Source organism: Oncorhynchus mykiss, chromosome 13 (assembly GCF_057628025.1).
Source record: "Oncorhynchus mykiss isolate SJ-2025 chromosome 13, ASM5762802v1, whole genome shotgun sequence".
NCBI classification, from domain to species: Eukaryota; Metazoa; Chordata; class Actinopteri; order Salmoniformes; family Salmonidae; genus Oncorhynchus; species Oncorhynchus mykiss.
In genome coordinates, this window is record NC_143034.1 from 36,460,557 (window position 1) to 36,473,449 (window position 12,893).

Below are 12,893 nucleotides of genomic sequence, written 5' to 3' on the forward strand. Positions count from 1 at the left end.
AATGTCGTTCCACTTCATGATTGTGTCCCACTTGTTGTTGATTCTTCACAAAAAAATACAGTTTTATATCTTTATGTTTGAAGCCTGAAATGTGGCAAAAGGTCGCAAAGTTCAAGGGGGCCGAATACTTTCGCAAGGCACTGTACATATGAGATGAGTAATACATAGACTAAGATACAGTAGAATAGGATAGAATACAGTATATACATATGAGATGAGTAATACATAGACTAAGATACAGTAGAATAGGATAGAATACAGTATATACATATGAGATGAGTAATGTAAGATATGTAAACATTATTATTAAAGTGGCATTGTTTAAAGTGACTAGTGTGTCTCTATGTAGGCAGAAGCCTCTCTGAGTTAGTGATGGCTGTTTAGCAGTCTGACAGCCTTCAGATAGAAGCTATTTTTCAGTCTCTCGGTCCCTGCTTTGATGCACCTGTACTGACCTTGCCTTCTGGATTGAAGCAGGCTGAACAGGCAGAGGCTCGGCTGGTTGTTATATTTAAAGGCTATATAGTGTTTACATTTATCAAGGGTGCCAATAATACTGGACCTGACTATAAAACATAGTATTTAAATACTATATAGTGTTTACATTTATCAAGGGTGCCAATAATACTGGACCTGATTGTATATCGTAAATGACCACGTAAATGACCAAGTAATTCAAAAAGGTCAGGGGACCCTGGCTGGAAGTATGATGTAATGCCACTTTCACATGGCTGAGCAGACCCCTATCTGGCTAATAGTAGTCCCCAACCATGACTCTCAGTTCCATTACAATACACAGGAGAGTCCTTGGACGAAGGCGTCTTCTGTTCGAGGGGGGTTTAGAGCCCCTACGCTCTGTCTGAACATTTACACACAACGCTTGCGGTACGGTTTTGGAAGCATAAGGACCTAATCTTTCATATCAGCGAGAAACAATTTTCTTAAACTAAAGGTTAAATTGATACACACCTTAATAGGGTTAAAGTTGTGTTCCCAGTTGGCCATTCCATTTCATTTCTGAAACATACTGTCAGCTTTAACTGTGATGAAACACTGAAACATACCGTCAGCTGCAACTGTGATGAATCTGGTTAAAACAGTGTGCAGTAAGTGTGAAATAATTTTTGATGTGATATGAAAGTATTATTTTAAATTATTTTAGATGTGACATAAAAGTATTATGTGAAATCATTTTGATGTGATATGAAAGTACAGCGATTTATGTTTCTAGAAACGTATCGCAATTGAGAATCGATTCACATTTTGATGGAATATTTGACTTTTTTTAGCTGCCAGAGCCAGTCTACCTCTGAAAATAACATACAGTCCTTGGACCTTGAGGAGTAACGGGGGCAGCAAATCAGCAGTAGAAACAATAACAAAATGAACTCCCTGCCCATTTCAGTAAAAAGCTGAGGGATGGGGCTGGAGAAATGCAACCATCCATGATATCAACATTATAGTTTTAACCATTTTTTGAGGATATAGAGTGTTTGTTTATATTTGCTAACAAACATCGGAGTAAAAAAAAGCTAATATTTGGGGTTCTGACGACAGTTGAACTAAGCTCATGAGGCATTTATAAGTGATTTCTTCAAGAAACAGATGTGTATATGTCATTAATGTATACGTCCCAAAATGGATGTAACAACTGCTGATTGCCCCTTTAAGAGTACATATTGGGCTAATCTAATAGGAGATATTGAGGACTACAGTATTCCAGGCATTGTCATTGGAACCATTTGATCAATTGTTAACGTTTTGTTGATGGTCCACTCTTGATGTTCTACACGTTACAGTGTAGCTTCAGCCATTCCTACAGAACAACATTAAAGTGGAGAACCCCTTTACAGTTGAACTAAGCTCTGACAGTGCAGTCATTTCTAACAAGTAATATCTAACAATTTCACAACGTATACCCAATACACACACATCTAAGTATTTGAATCTAGGTTTCTCTGTAGACATGATGCATCCCACCAGAGGGTGGAGGGGCTCCTGTTTCAGTGGTTTTAACCAGATAGACACCTGCAGACACACAGTATAGTGCCTCCCATGAACTCTCCTAAGATTGGACTTTTCTATACCACGTATCTTCTGCTTCCTATTTCGCAACAAAGCATCCTTCACTCATGCTGCCAAACATACCCTTGTAAAACTGACCATCCTACCAATCCTCGACTTTGGCGATGTAATTTACAAAATAGCCTCCAATACCCTACTCAACAAATTGGATGCAGTCTATCACAGTGCAATCCGTTTTGTCACCAAAGCCCCATATACTACCCACCATTGCGACCTGTACGCTCTCGTTGGCTGGCCCTCGCTTCATACTCGTCGCCAAACCCACTGGCTCCATGTCATCTACAAGACCCTGCTAGGTAAAGTCCCCCCTTATCACAGCTCGCTGGTCACCATAGCATCTCCCACCTGTAGCACACGCTCCAGCAGGTATATCTCTCTAGTCACCCCCAAAACCAATTCTTTCTTTGGCCGCCTCTCTTTCCAGTTCTCTGCTGCCAATGACTGGAACGAACTACAAAAATCTCTGAAACTGGAAACACTTATCTCCCTCACTAGCTTTAAGCACCAACTGTCAGAGCAGCTCACAGATTACTGCACCTGTACATAGCCCACCTATAATTTAGCCCTATCAACTACCTCTTTCCCAACTGTATTTAATTTATTTATTTATTTTGCTCCATTGCACCCCATTATTTTTATTTCTACTTTGCACATTCTTCCATTGCAAAACTACCATTCCAGTGTTTTACTTGCTATATTGTATTTACCTTGCCACCAAGGCCTTTTTTGCCTTTACCTCCCTTCTCACCTCATTTGCTCACATTGTATATAGACTTGTTTATACTTTATTATTGACTGTATGTTTGTTTTACTCCATGTGTAACTCTGTGTTGTTGTATCTGTCGAACTGCTTTGCTTTATCTTGGCCAGGTCGCAATTGTAAATGAGAACTTGTTCTCAACTTGCCTACCTGGTTAAATAAAGGTAAAATAAATAAATAAATTAAATCACGTGACTGTGTACAAAACTACCAGAGGTAGAAAACTCTGCCAGCGGCATACAGTGCATTCGTTAAGTATTCAGACCCCTTCACCTTTTCCACATTTTGTTACGTTACAACCTTATTCTAAAATTGAACATTTTCCCCTCCTCATCAATCTACACACAATACCCCATAATGACAAACCAAAAACAGGTTTTTGAAAAAAAAGGGGCGCATCCTTAAGAGGTTTTAATCATTGCTACATAAAGGCCTGATTGGTGGAGTGCTGCAGAGATGGTTTCCTTCTGGAAGGTTCCCCCATCTCCACAGAGGAGCTCTGGAGCTCTATCAGAGTGACCATTGGGTTCTTGGTCACCTCCATGAAGGCCCTTCTCTCCCGATTGCTCAGTTTGGCCGGGTGGACAGCTCTGGGTAGAGTCTTTGTGGTTCCAAACTTCTTCCATTAAAGAATGATGGTGGCCATTGTGTTCTTGGGGACCTCCAATGCTACAGACATTTTTGGTAGCCTTCCCCAGATCTGTGCCTCGACACAATCCTGTCTCTGAGCTCTACGGACAATTTCTTTGACCTCATTGCTAGGTATTTGCTCTGACATGCATTGTTAACCGTGGGACCTTAAATAGACAGGTATAATCATAAACAATATGATTTCATGTGGCATAAACAAAAACAGAAATTCTCAATAAAAAATAAGTCAGAACACAGCGCCTTTATTCTCTCATGTGATTTTAGGTTCTCTGACTGGAAAAATGTCCTTCCACACAGAGAGAGAGTAGTGTTGGGGCTTTTTTAGTGTGGCTCCCTAACCAGGAAAAACTATTTTTACACTGGGAGCAGTGGTAAGGCTTTTCTCCTGTGTGTATTCTCTCATGAGCTTTTAGGTACCCTATCTGAGTAAAACTATTTTCACACTGGGAACATTGGTAAAGCTTTTCTCCTGTGTGTGTCCTCTCGTGAGCTTTTAGGTGCCCTAACAGAATAAAACTAATTCCACAGTGGGAACAGTGATAAGGCTTTTCTCCTGTGTGTATTCAGGAGAATACACACAGGAGGTTCCTTTTTAGGTTCCTTAACCAGCAATAACTATTTTCACAGTGGGAGCAGTGGTGTTGTCTCACTGGTTTGGTTGTTTTTGGGTCTGGTTCCCCTGAAGGACTGTTCCTGCTGTCAGAGTGAGAGTCTGGTCTCTCTCCTGCCAAAGTCAGAGTATCTTGTTAAAGAGAGACCTGAATGAAACCTCCACATGATAAAACTGGTCTTCCTATGAGGTTTAATCTAGACTAGATCCCTAAATAAAAGATCAGAACTGGTCATTACAGAGTGGCTGGAGTGCTTTGTAGGCTGGGTAAATCCATTTGAATTCAATACATTTTTGACAGCTTCCCTTTTGATAAAAAAAAAGCTTTCCTTACATGTTTGCCTGTGGAAGAAGTGATAAGAAAGTTGTACGTTTGTAACTGAATGTAAAAACATTCATGAGATATACAGTACCAGTCAAAAGTTGACACCTACTCATTCCAGGGGTTTTCTTTATCTTTACTATTTTTTACATTGTAGAATAGTAGTGAAGACATGAAATCCATGAAATAACACATATGGAATCATGTAGTAACCAAAAAAGTGGTAAACAAATCAAAATATATAGTTTAGATTCTTCAAAGTAGCCACCCTTTGCCTTCATGACAGCTTTGCACACTCTTGGCATTCTCTCAACGAGCTTCACCTGGAATGCTTTTCCAACAGTCTTGAAGGAGTTCCCACATATGCTGAGTAATTGTTGGCTGCTTTTCCTTCACTCTGCAGTCCAACTCATCCCAAACCATCTCAATTGGGTTGAGGTCGGGTGATTGTGGTGGCCAGGTCATCTGATGCAGCGCTCCATCACTCATCACAAATAGCCCTTACACAGCCTGGAGGTGTGTTGGGACATTGTCCTGCTGAGAAACAAATGATAGTCCCACTAAGCGCAAACCAGATGGGATGGAGTATCGCTTCAGAATGCTGTGGTAGCCAGACAGGTGTGTAAGGCACACCAAATCATGTCCAATCAATTGAATTGACCACAGGTGGACTCCAATCAAGTTGTAGAAACATCTCAATGGAAACAGTATGCACCTGAGCTCAATTTCGAGTCTCATAGTAAAAGATTTGAATACTTGTACATAATAATATTAAATCATTTAATAATAAAAAAATAATGTTTTTTCTTATAATAAATGTAGCATTTTTTCTAAAAACCTATTTACGCTTTTTCATTATGGGGTATTGTGTGTAGATTGATGAGGATTTTATTTTTGTAGAATAAGGCTGTAACGTAACAAAATGTGGAAAGACTTTAGTGACATAAATAAGGGATTAAAGACATCCCAAAAAAATGTTTATATTTATATATATACATATATGTTATTATATCTCTCAGATACAGGACAGACACCTCAGAACAAACTTCCTTTAAATTGTTACTATGGTTACTGTTGTTCCATGTTGTGAATGTTTTCCAATGTGTTACAGCAGTATGGACAAATAATTTTTTGACAAAATAATTTTTAAATATTTTTTGTTGATACTTCAAGGCGTCTTACAATTCAAAATTAAATAGCAAAATGATCCTTGGTATAACCTTAAAACATTTCTCATTCCGTTGTCTTTGGAGTGAGACCTAGCCTACTGGTGAAGAGGGTCTCATTCATATTGGGAAATGATTTGGCAATCCTTTCTTTGGGGTAATGAAATCATTTGGGCAAATTTATTTCAATGTATTTACCTGTTGGACCCACCACTATGACATTTCTCTACTGTTCTATTAGACCCACCACTATGTCATGTCTCTCCTGTTCTATTAGACCCACCACTATGACATTTCTCTACTGTTATATTGGACCCACCACTATGTCATTTCTCTCCTGTTCTATTAGACCCACCACTATGTAATTTATTTCCTGTTCTATTAGATCCACCACTATGTCATTTCTCTCCTGTTCTATTGGATCCACCACTATGCCATTTCCCTCCCGTTCTATTGGTTTTCATATCAACTTTATTTCGTTGACCAGAAGCCAAAAGGCACAATCCTAGTTGTTGCAGCTTTAGACTCGCCCTCTTTCTAAGTTTCTAACAGAGGTTTTCATCTGTCAGATATGAACCTCTATCAGGTGGACTGTATAGTACGGTGTGTTCATCTCTGTCAGACATGAACCTCTACCAGGTGGACTGTATAGAAGGGTGTGTTCATCTCTGTCAGATATGAACCTCTACCAGGTGGACTGTATAGAACGGTGTGTTCATCTCTGTCAGATATGAACCTCTACCAGGTGGACTGTATAGAACGGTGTGTGTTCATCTCTGTCAGATATGAACTTCTACCAGGTGGACTGTATAGAACGGTGTGTTCATCTCTGTCAGACATGAACCAAAACCGGGTGGACTGCTTAGAATGGTGTTTTCTAATAAAAACACTATAGGAGTTGTCTCCAGATGCATATCCATGAGGCTAGTAGCTTAGCATTTCTCTCCATTGAATACAAGGGGTTGATGTCAACAACCCTAATAGAACATATAAAAAATGGATTACAATAATCAGAAGTATCCACCAATCCAAAAAAAGGATAGGTGAGAGCTAGACAACCCACAGTGCAGCTTTGTGGACAACGACTCCCCTTGTTAGGGCGGAGAGACATCTTGTCAGTATATCCATAATCTTTGGTGTAGCCAACCCAACTCTCGCATGGCACTACTGGGGGGCTCGGTGTGTATTAAATCATCCCTACATGAAAAATCACTACATGCCGTGCCCCCCAGTCTGCTGTCAGCAGATAGACCCTTCTCAAATATATATGTTATGTCACTTTTTGGAAACGGAACGGAGAAAACAAGGGGTAGCTTGTTCTCTACGTCGTCTGATTCTAGACATATCAGTCATCATCCTAGGGCCCTCCGTTGAAGAGGTATTGACGAGCCAACTCCGAATATCCAAACCAAAATTCAAATCACATTTAAGGCGGTACTTACTGGTGTTAATCAGATCTCCCATCTCCTCCTCTTCATCTTTCAATGTGACAGTAATCTCTCCTTCCATCTTCACTCCAAAAACTGCATCCTCCTCTTTATTTTCCTCATCTTCTTTTACTGTAACATCCTCCTCTTTCACTCTGAACGCGTCTTCCTCCTCTTTCACTGAAACGTCTTTCTCTTCTTCTTCTTCTTTCACTGTAACAGCCCCACCCTCTACTTCTTTTTTTACTGTGACATCCTCCTCCTCTTTCACAACAATGTTCAGCCCCTGAGCTTCTTTCTCCGTCCAGCAGACCTCCTCTTCTTTAACCGGAGGAGAGTAGTTTAGGGAGCTCATGGTCGGGGGTGTTAGCTATCTATCATTAGCGACAAGGCTAGTGCTAACTTAACCAGCCAGCTACTATAGCTGACTAATACAAAATAACGTAATATTACATTAAATAGGTTAACAAGTAGATACGACAGAAGTGTATCTAAAACACAGTAGCTAATATACACCGAAAGAGTATAAATAGCTTGAATCTTTCGGCTATGTTGTCTAGCAAGCTACCGAGGTGGTTGACGAGCTGTTTTTGAAGAACCGTCCACTAGATTATACGTCACGCTGGCAGCGTCGCCTGAAAGACGCACATCGCCGTCTGCTGACTGGAGGGGAAACGCAGTTGAGGATCATTTTTTTTTTTCAGACAAAGATCATTTTAAATGGATTTAATTAAATAATACTATTATATTGAGACATACAAATGACAGGAAAGTGTTGATTGATTAGTGCGAATAAAACAATGTTTACTACAGCACATTTAAGGCAGTTTCATTAAGTCATACTAAATCTAAATAAGTAGCTAGCTACTGTAGATGTCTACAATGATGTCTACATCATGTAGATGTCTATAATGAATAGACTAGGTCTATACTGCTCCTACATTGTGTAACAATACATCATGTAGATGTAAGGAAGATAGTTCATTTATTTCCAAAGCTGCAATGATGGGACACACACAGTATGGATGAATGATCAGTAGTGACGGGATATAAATAGCACTCCCACAGCAATTCTACATAAATCTGCCCTATAATATACTAACAAAAAAACAGTTGAAATGTCTATCAAAGTTATTGTGATCGTATAGTGGATTTAACTATTCCTACTAATTCCTAATTTACTATAATAAAAATAAACATTATTTTCATGTGTCTCATATTCACTACATCAGAATAAACTGTCATCCATTTTAGTATCAAAAATTATCAAATTAACCTGAAAGATTACTCGATGTCCCCCTCTGCTGGCAAAAAGTATAATACACCTAAACTAACAGAACCGGGCAAATAAACTGGCTGGTGTTCATGAGTTTATAAAACATATACTTTGTACATTTGTCATAAATTACCTGCATTGATGAGACACACAGTGTGGATGACTGATCAGTAGTCAACAGGGTAAAATAGCAAACCTAAAGAAGATGCATTTTCCAGTTTGCTACCAACTATAAAGAGGGAACTTTAGCATAAAACCCACATGGAAAACTGAGATTCGGCAAGAAACATATGAAGAGAGGCTTATTTGACGCCAAACCAACAACAGTAGTAACGAAAACATAAATTGCTAATGTGTGATTTAAAATGTGTATTTTATGATGTAATGTCAACTTTATACATTTCTATCCCAGGACCACTCAATTTTCAAAATCTTCAAAAATCTGCTGTGGTTTACCCAGAATCCCATACATTTATCACTGAGTGTATTACACACGAGCAGTGCAGCAGTCTAAGGTATGGCATCTCAGTGATAGGGGCGTGACTACAGCCCCTTGTTCAAAACCAGGCTGTATCATAACAAGCCGTGATTTGGAGTCGTATAGGGCAGCGCACAATTGAACAGTGAACAGGTCAGGGTTCCATAGCCACAGGCAGAACAGTTGAAACTGGAGCAGCAGCACAGCCAGGTGGACTGGGGACAGCAAGGAGTCATCATGCCAGGTAGTCCTGAGGAATGGTCCTAGGGCTCAGGTCTTTCTCAGAGAGAGAGAAAGAAAGGGAGAATTAGAGAGAGCATACTTAAATCTCACAGGACACCAGATAAGATATGAGAAGTACTCCAGATATAACAAACTGGCCCTAGCCCCCCGACACATAAACTACTGCAGCATAAATACTGGAGGCTGAGACAGGAGGGGTCAGTAGACACTGTGGCCCCATCCGATGATACCCCCGGACAGGGCCAAACAGGCAGAATATAACCCCACCCACTTTGCCAAAGCACAGCCCCCACACCACTAGAGGGATATCTTCAACCACCAACTTACCATCTGAATGCCCTTCAGAATCCAAACACAGTATTGCCATGCAGCAAAATGTTGCATATAATCTTTCAAGTCAGCCTAATAAAATATTGAACAATTTGAGTACAAAGATATCTTGAAATGTGATATTAGGCCTGTATGGCAGTACTGTTACTGTATGGAAGTACTGTATTGGCTAGTGCTTTCTCCAATATGATCTTCTATTTTGCATTCAATTGTATGTCGATGCCATTTATCTTTCAATATTTATTTAATATATTTATGTTTTTTAAAGACTATTCTTTGGTAGATTTTCTCTTCCTTTGAAACTCTTATCGGACAGAACATGGACACAATGCAATTGGGATCAAGGAGAAGGAACAGATCTGTTGTAGGACAGCTGCATTTGAAGTGTACATTTAACCTACCTAGCAGTTAATACAAACTGAAAATCTATTAGCATACAAATGTGTGCAAATTATCTTCTCAGAAATGAATCAAGTCCAGGGAATGGATATGAGAGTGAAATCCCACTGGCCTTTGATGGGGAGAACATCCACGTCCTCGAGGACGTCTCCATGGGACTTGGGGCTCTGCTAGGGCTGGATTTTTTATTTTCCCTTACATTTCCCAAAAATGTCAGAAAAACACTTATGTTGTTAAATTACTGTGTTCTGGGAGAAGAGAAGTTGGGGTGGAGATACCAGGGCCGGTCATAAAGATGGAAAACTTCCTAACATAACTAAGTGGATACGATATACACACGAAAGCTGAAAAATCTGTATTTAGTATCAAGTCAACAATATTGTTAGTTTACCTATGAATCATTTTTAATGTATGTTGCTTTTATTTTACATCATTTTAGATTTTTTTTTAAATGTCATGAAATGCACTTTACAAAGTAATTTTATTATTTATTATGGTCTGACATGTCTGCAGAAATGTTGCAATTTTGTAATGTGTTTTGTTTGATAAATTGTTTTGTAAATATTAATTCACATGTGTGGTGCCACTAAATAAACAATTCATTATTTAAATCAATATTGTCAATATTATTATAATATGTTTTTATAATGGAGGGTGGACAGGGAGTTAAAAATGAACCCCAAAAGGTTATTTGAGGAACCATGATAAGGGGTTCTTCAAATAACTTATAGGGGTTCCCACAAAAGGTTCTTCAAATAACTTTTTTAGCTTTTTGTCTTAAAGTATTTTCTCAATTGCGATGTGCGTCTTTCAGGTGATTCTGACACTGTGACGTATAATCTTGTGGACGGGACACTTCTTCAACATCAACAGCTAGTCAGCCACCTTGGTTCACTCTAACTTGATGTAAAAATGTTTATTCAATAAATATAACAACTTCTCTCATACTGGGAAGAACCAAAAGTGGAATTTTCAGGCCTTAAGGGCAGTTTGATTTCAAATGTCGTACCCAGACGGAGAAAATCCAGTAAGCGTTTTATAGTTTCATCCTTAGGGTAAGTTACCCTAAAGTGGACACACTCCCACCAGTTTCTGAGACAACTGCCCAGACTTTGTAGACTGTTTAATAATGCTTAAACCTCATCTTTATCAAATTTGAGTTATGAGTTGTCATCTAGTTCACAAAGATTCGAGATATTAACACTAAATGACCAAACCCAGGGCATACCTGGCCAGGAATTCACCACTTCGGAGGGTCACAAAGACACTTTTCAGAATGAGGTCCTTCTTCCAATAGTTTCACCAGGTACCGTGTTTCCCACAGAACCCAGTCACCCTGGCCCCTCCCCCCTACAGACCGCACCAATCCCCACTGTGATCAATTCAGTGTCAGGACGGCTCTAGGTCACCTGCAACCGACCAATGAAAACACACTCAGAGCCTACTGACTGGGAACTGTTTACACCTCCAAGGTGCCCCCTCACACAGGAAAACACACTCAGAGCCTACTGCCTCGGCCCTGTTTACGAGGCTTTACTAAAAACTACACTTTGCGTGTTTCGCTCACCTCTTTATATTTAAACTAGGTTTGAGATGTGGTATCCACTGGCCTCGCTGCCTCTCAGATCAAAGGTGGGTCCATCTGCTCCATTCCCAAAGTGTGGTCTCCCTGAGATCCCAAGTTTGAGGGATCCCTGGTGAACCACTTACCCAGGTCATCAGGAGGGGTCACCAAGTGAAGATTAACATCCCCAAATATGGTTAATTTCTTTCATATCAAATGAGACAAACTTATCACACAAGTCAGATTTATTCTTAAACTAAATCTTTATTCACTTAATAATAAGGGAGCAGGTCAATACAACGTACACATATATAGTGAATCAATTGAGTGCTCTACGATAATGATGGCGGGTCGACAAATCACACCCAGATGATTCGTTGAGAACCCCGAGACAAAAGTACAAAGGTCTTTTATAGCCAAGATACACCCCTTTCAACCTACATGACGAATAGCAGATGTATAGAACGGGTCACAAGGTTAAGATTTGTATGAAAAATACTTATAATTCACAGCAGACAGTATCTGCTGTAAAAACAGTAGTCTTTGTGTAGAGACCAGGGTCTGGCCCTGGGGTCATCTCTCCCTGGTACCATATAGAACAGACACATTAACTCATGCTCTGGAATGCGGTCTCTTTAGGTTTCATCACCCAAAAGACATTGTAAATCTCCTGTCAGTGTTATCTCCCAGAGGCCAATCATCAGTAGAACACACAGACACAATAGTTCTAAGAACCCTCTATTCTGTTGCATAAAACAACCATTTGAGCCAATAAAAGTATTATAACATAATGTTGAAGTTTTGCACTCAGTGTCCACTGAAAGTTGACTAGTAACAATAACTGGGACCTAAAAGACACCCACCATGAGATCCACTAAATCTGCCCAAGAAGAGGCAAACAAAAGAAAAACCCAAACCAAACTTAAAAACAGGAAGCAAACCAAAAAGGTGGATCGACTAAAGGTGTTGACTCTCCACATCTATCAAGACAACAGGAGCACTGGGCCAGACACTCTTAAATAGAACCTGGACCAGATCAGGTGAAACACCTTCATCGTTAGAACTATCCGACGCCTTAAAATGCGCTTGGGAAACCGGGCCCAGATATCCAGTTTCCTCCTCTTCTTCATTGTTCGATGTGACAGTCACCTCCCCCTCCTCTTCTGTCACTGAAACGTCGTCGTCTTCCTCATAATTAACTCTGAACGAGTCTCCCTCTTCTTTTACTGAAACGTCTTTCTCTTCTTCTTTCACTGTAACAGCCTCACCCTCTACTTGTTTTTGTATTGTAACAGCCTCCTCTTCCTCCTCCTCTTTCACGAGAGCTTCTTTCTCCATCCAGCAGACCACCTCTTCTTCAGCAGGAACGGGGTTATTAAGTTTGAGACTGGAGCTATGAGGCATGTACTGAAGTCGCTAAGCGGTAAAATTCAAAGCAGTCTCACTTTATCAGCAGCATGTGATCAATGACGTCTGAATAATAATTTTGTCGAATACCTGATTGGTATTGATTAATTTGGGCTCGTTCGACGTTGCAGCCGACAGTGCAGGTGGCTGCTGACTGACTAATTTACTAATCATC

At 39.9% G+C, this 12,893-nt stretch overlaps 1 protein-coding gene across 2 annotated transcripts in view; it reads right to left on the bottom strand.

The window, feature by feature from the left end:
• LOC110487402 (uncharacterized) overlaps window positions 1-7,635 on the bottom strand; it is a 29,875-nt gene extending 22,240 nt beyond the window's left edge. For both annotated transcript variants that reach the window (XM_090196102.1, XM_090196103.1), the window contains exon 1: window positions 7,037-7,635. In XM_090196102.1, coding sequence (XP_090052228.1) covers window positions 7,037-7,376 — 340 coding nt within the window. In that variant the 5' untranslated portion in view covers window positions 7,377-7,635. The remainder of the gene's footprint in view (window positions 1-7,036) is intronic.
• Between the last annotated feature and the right edge of the window lie 5,258 nt (window positions 7,636-12,893).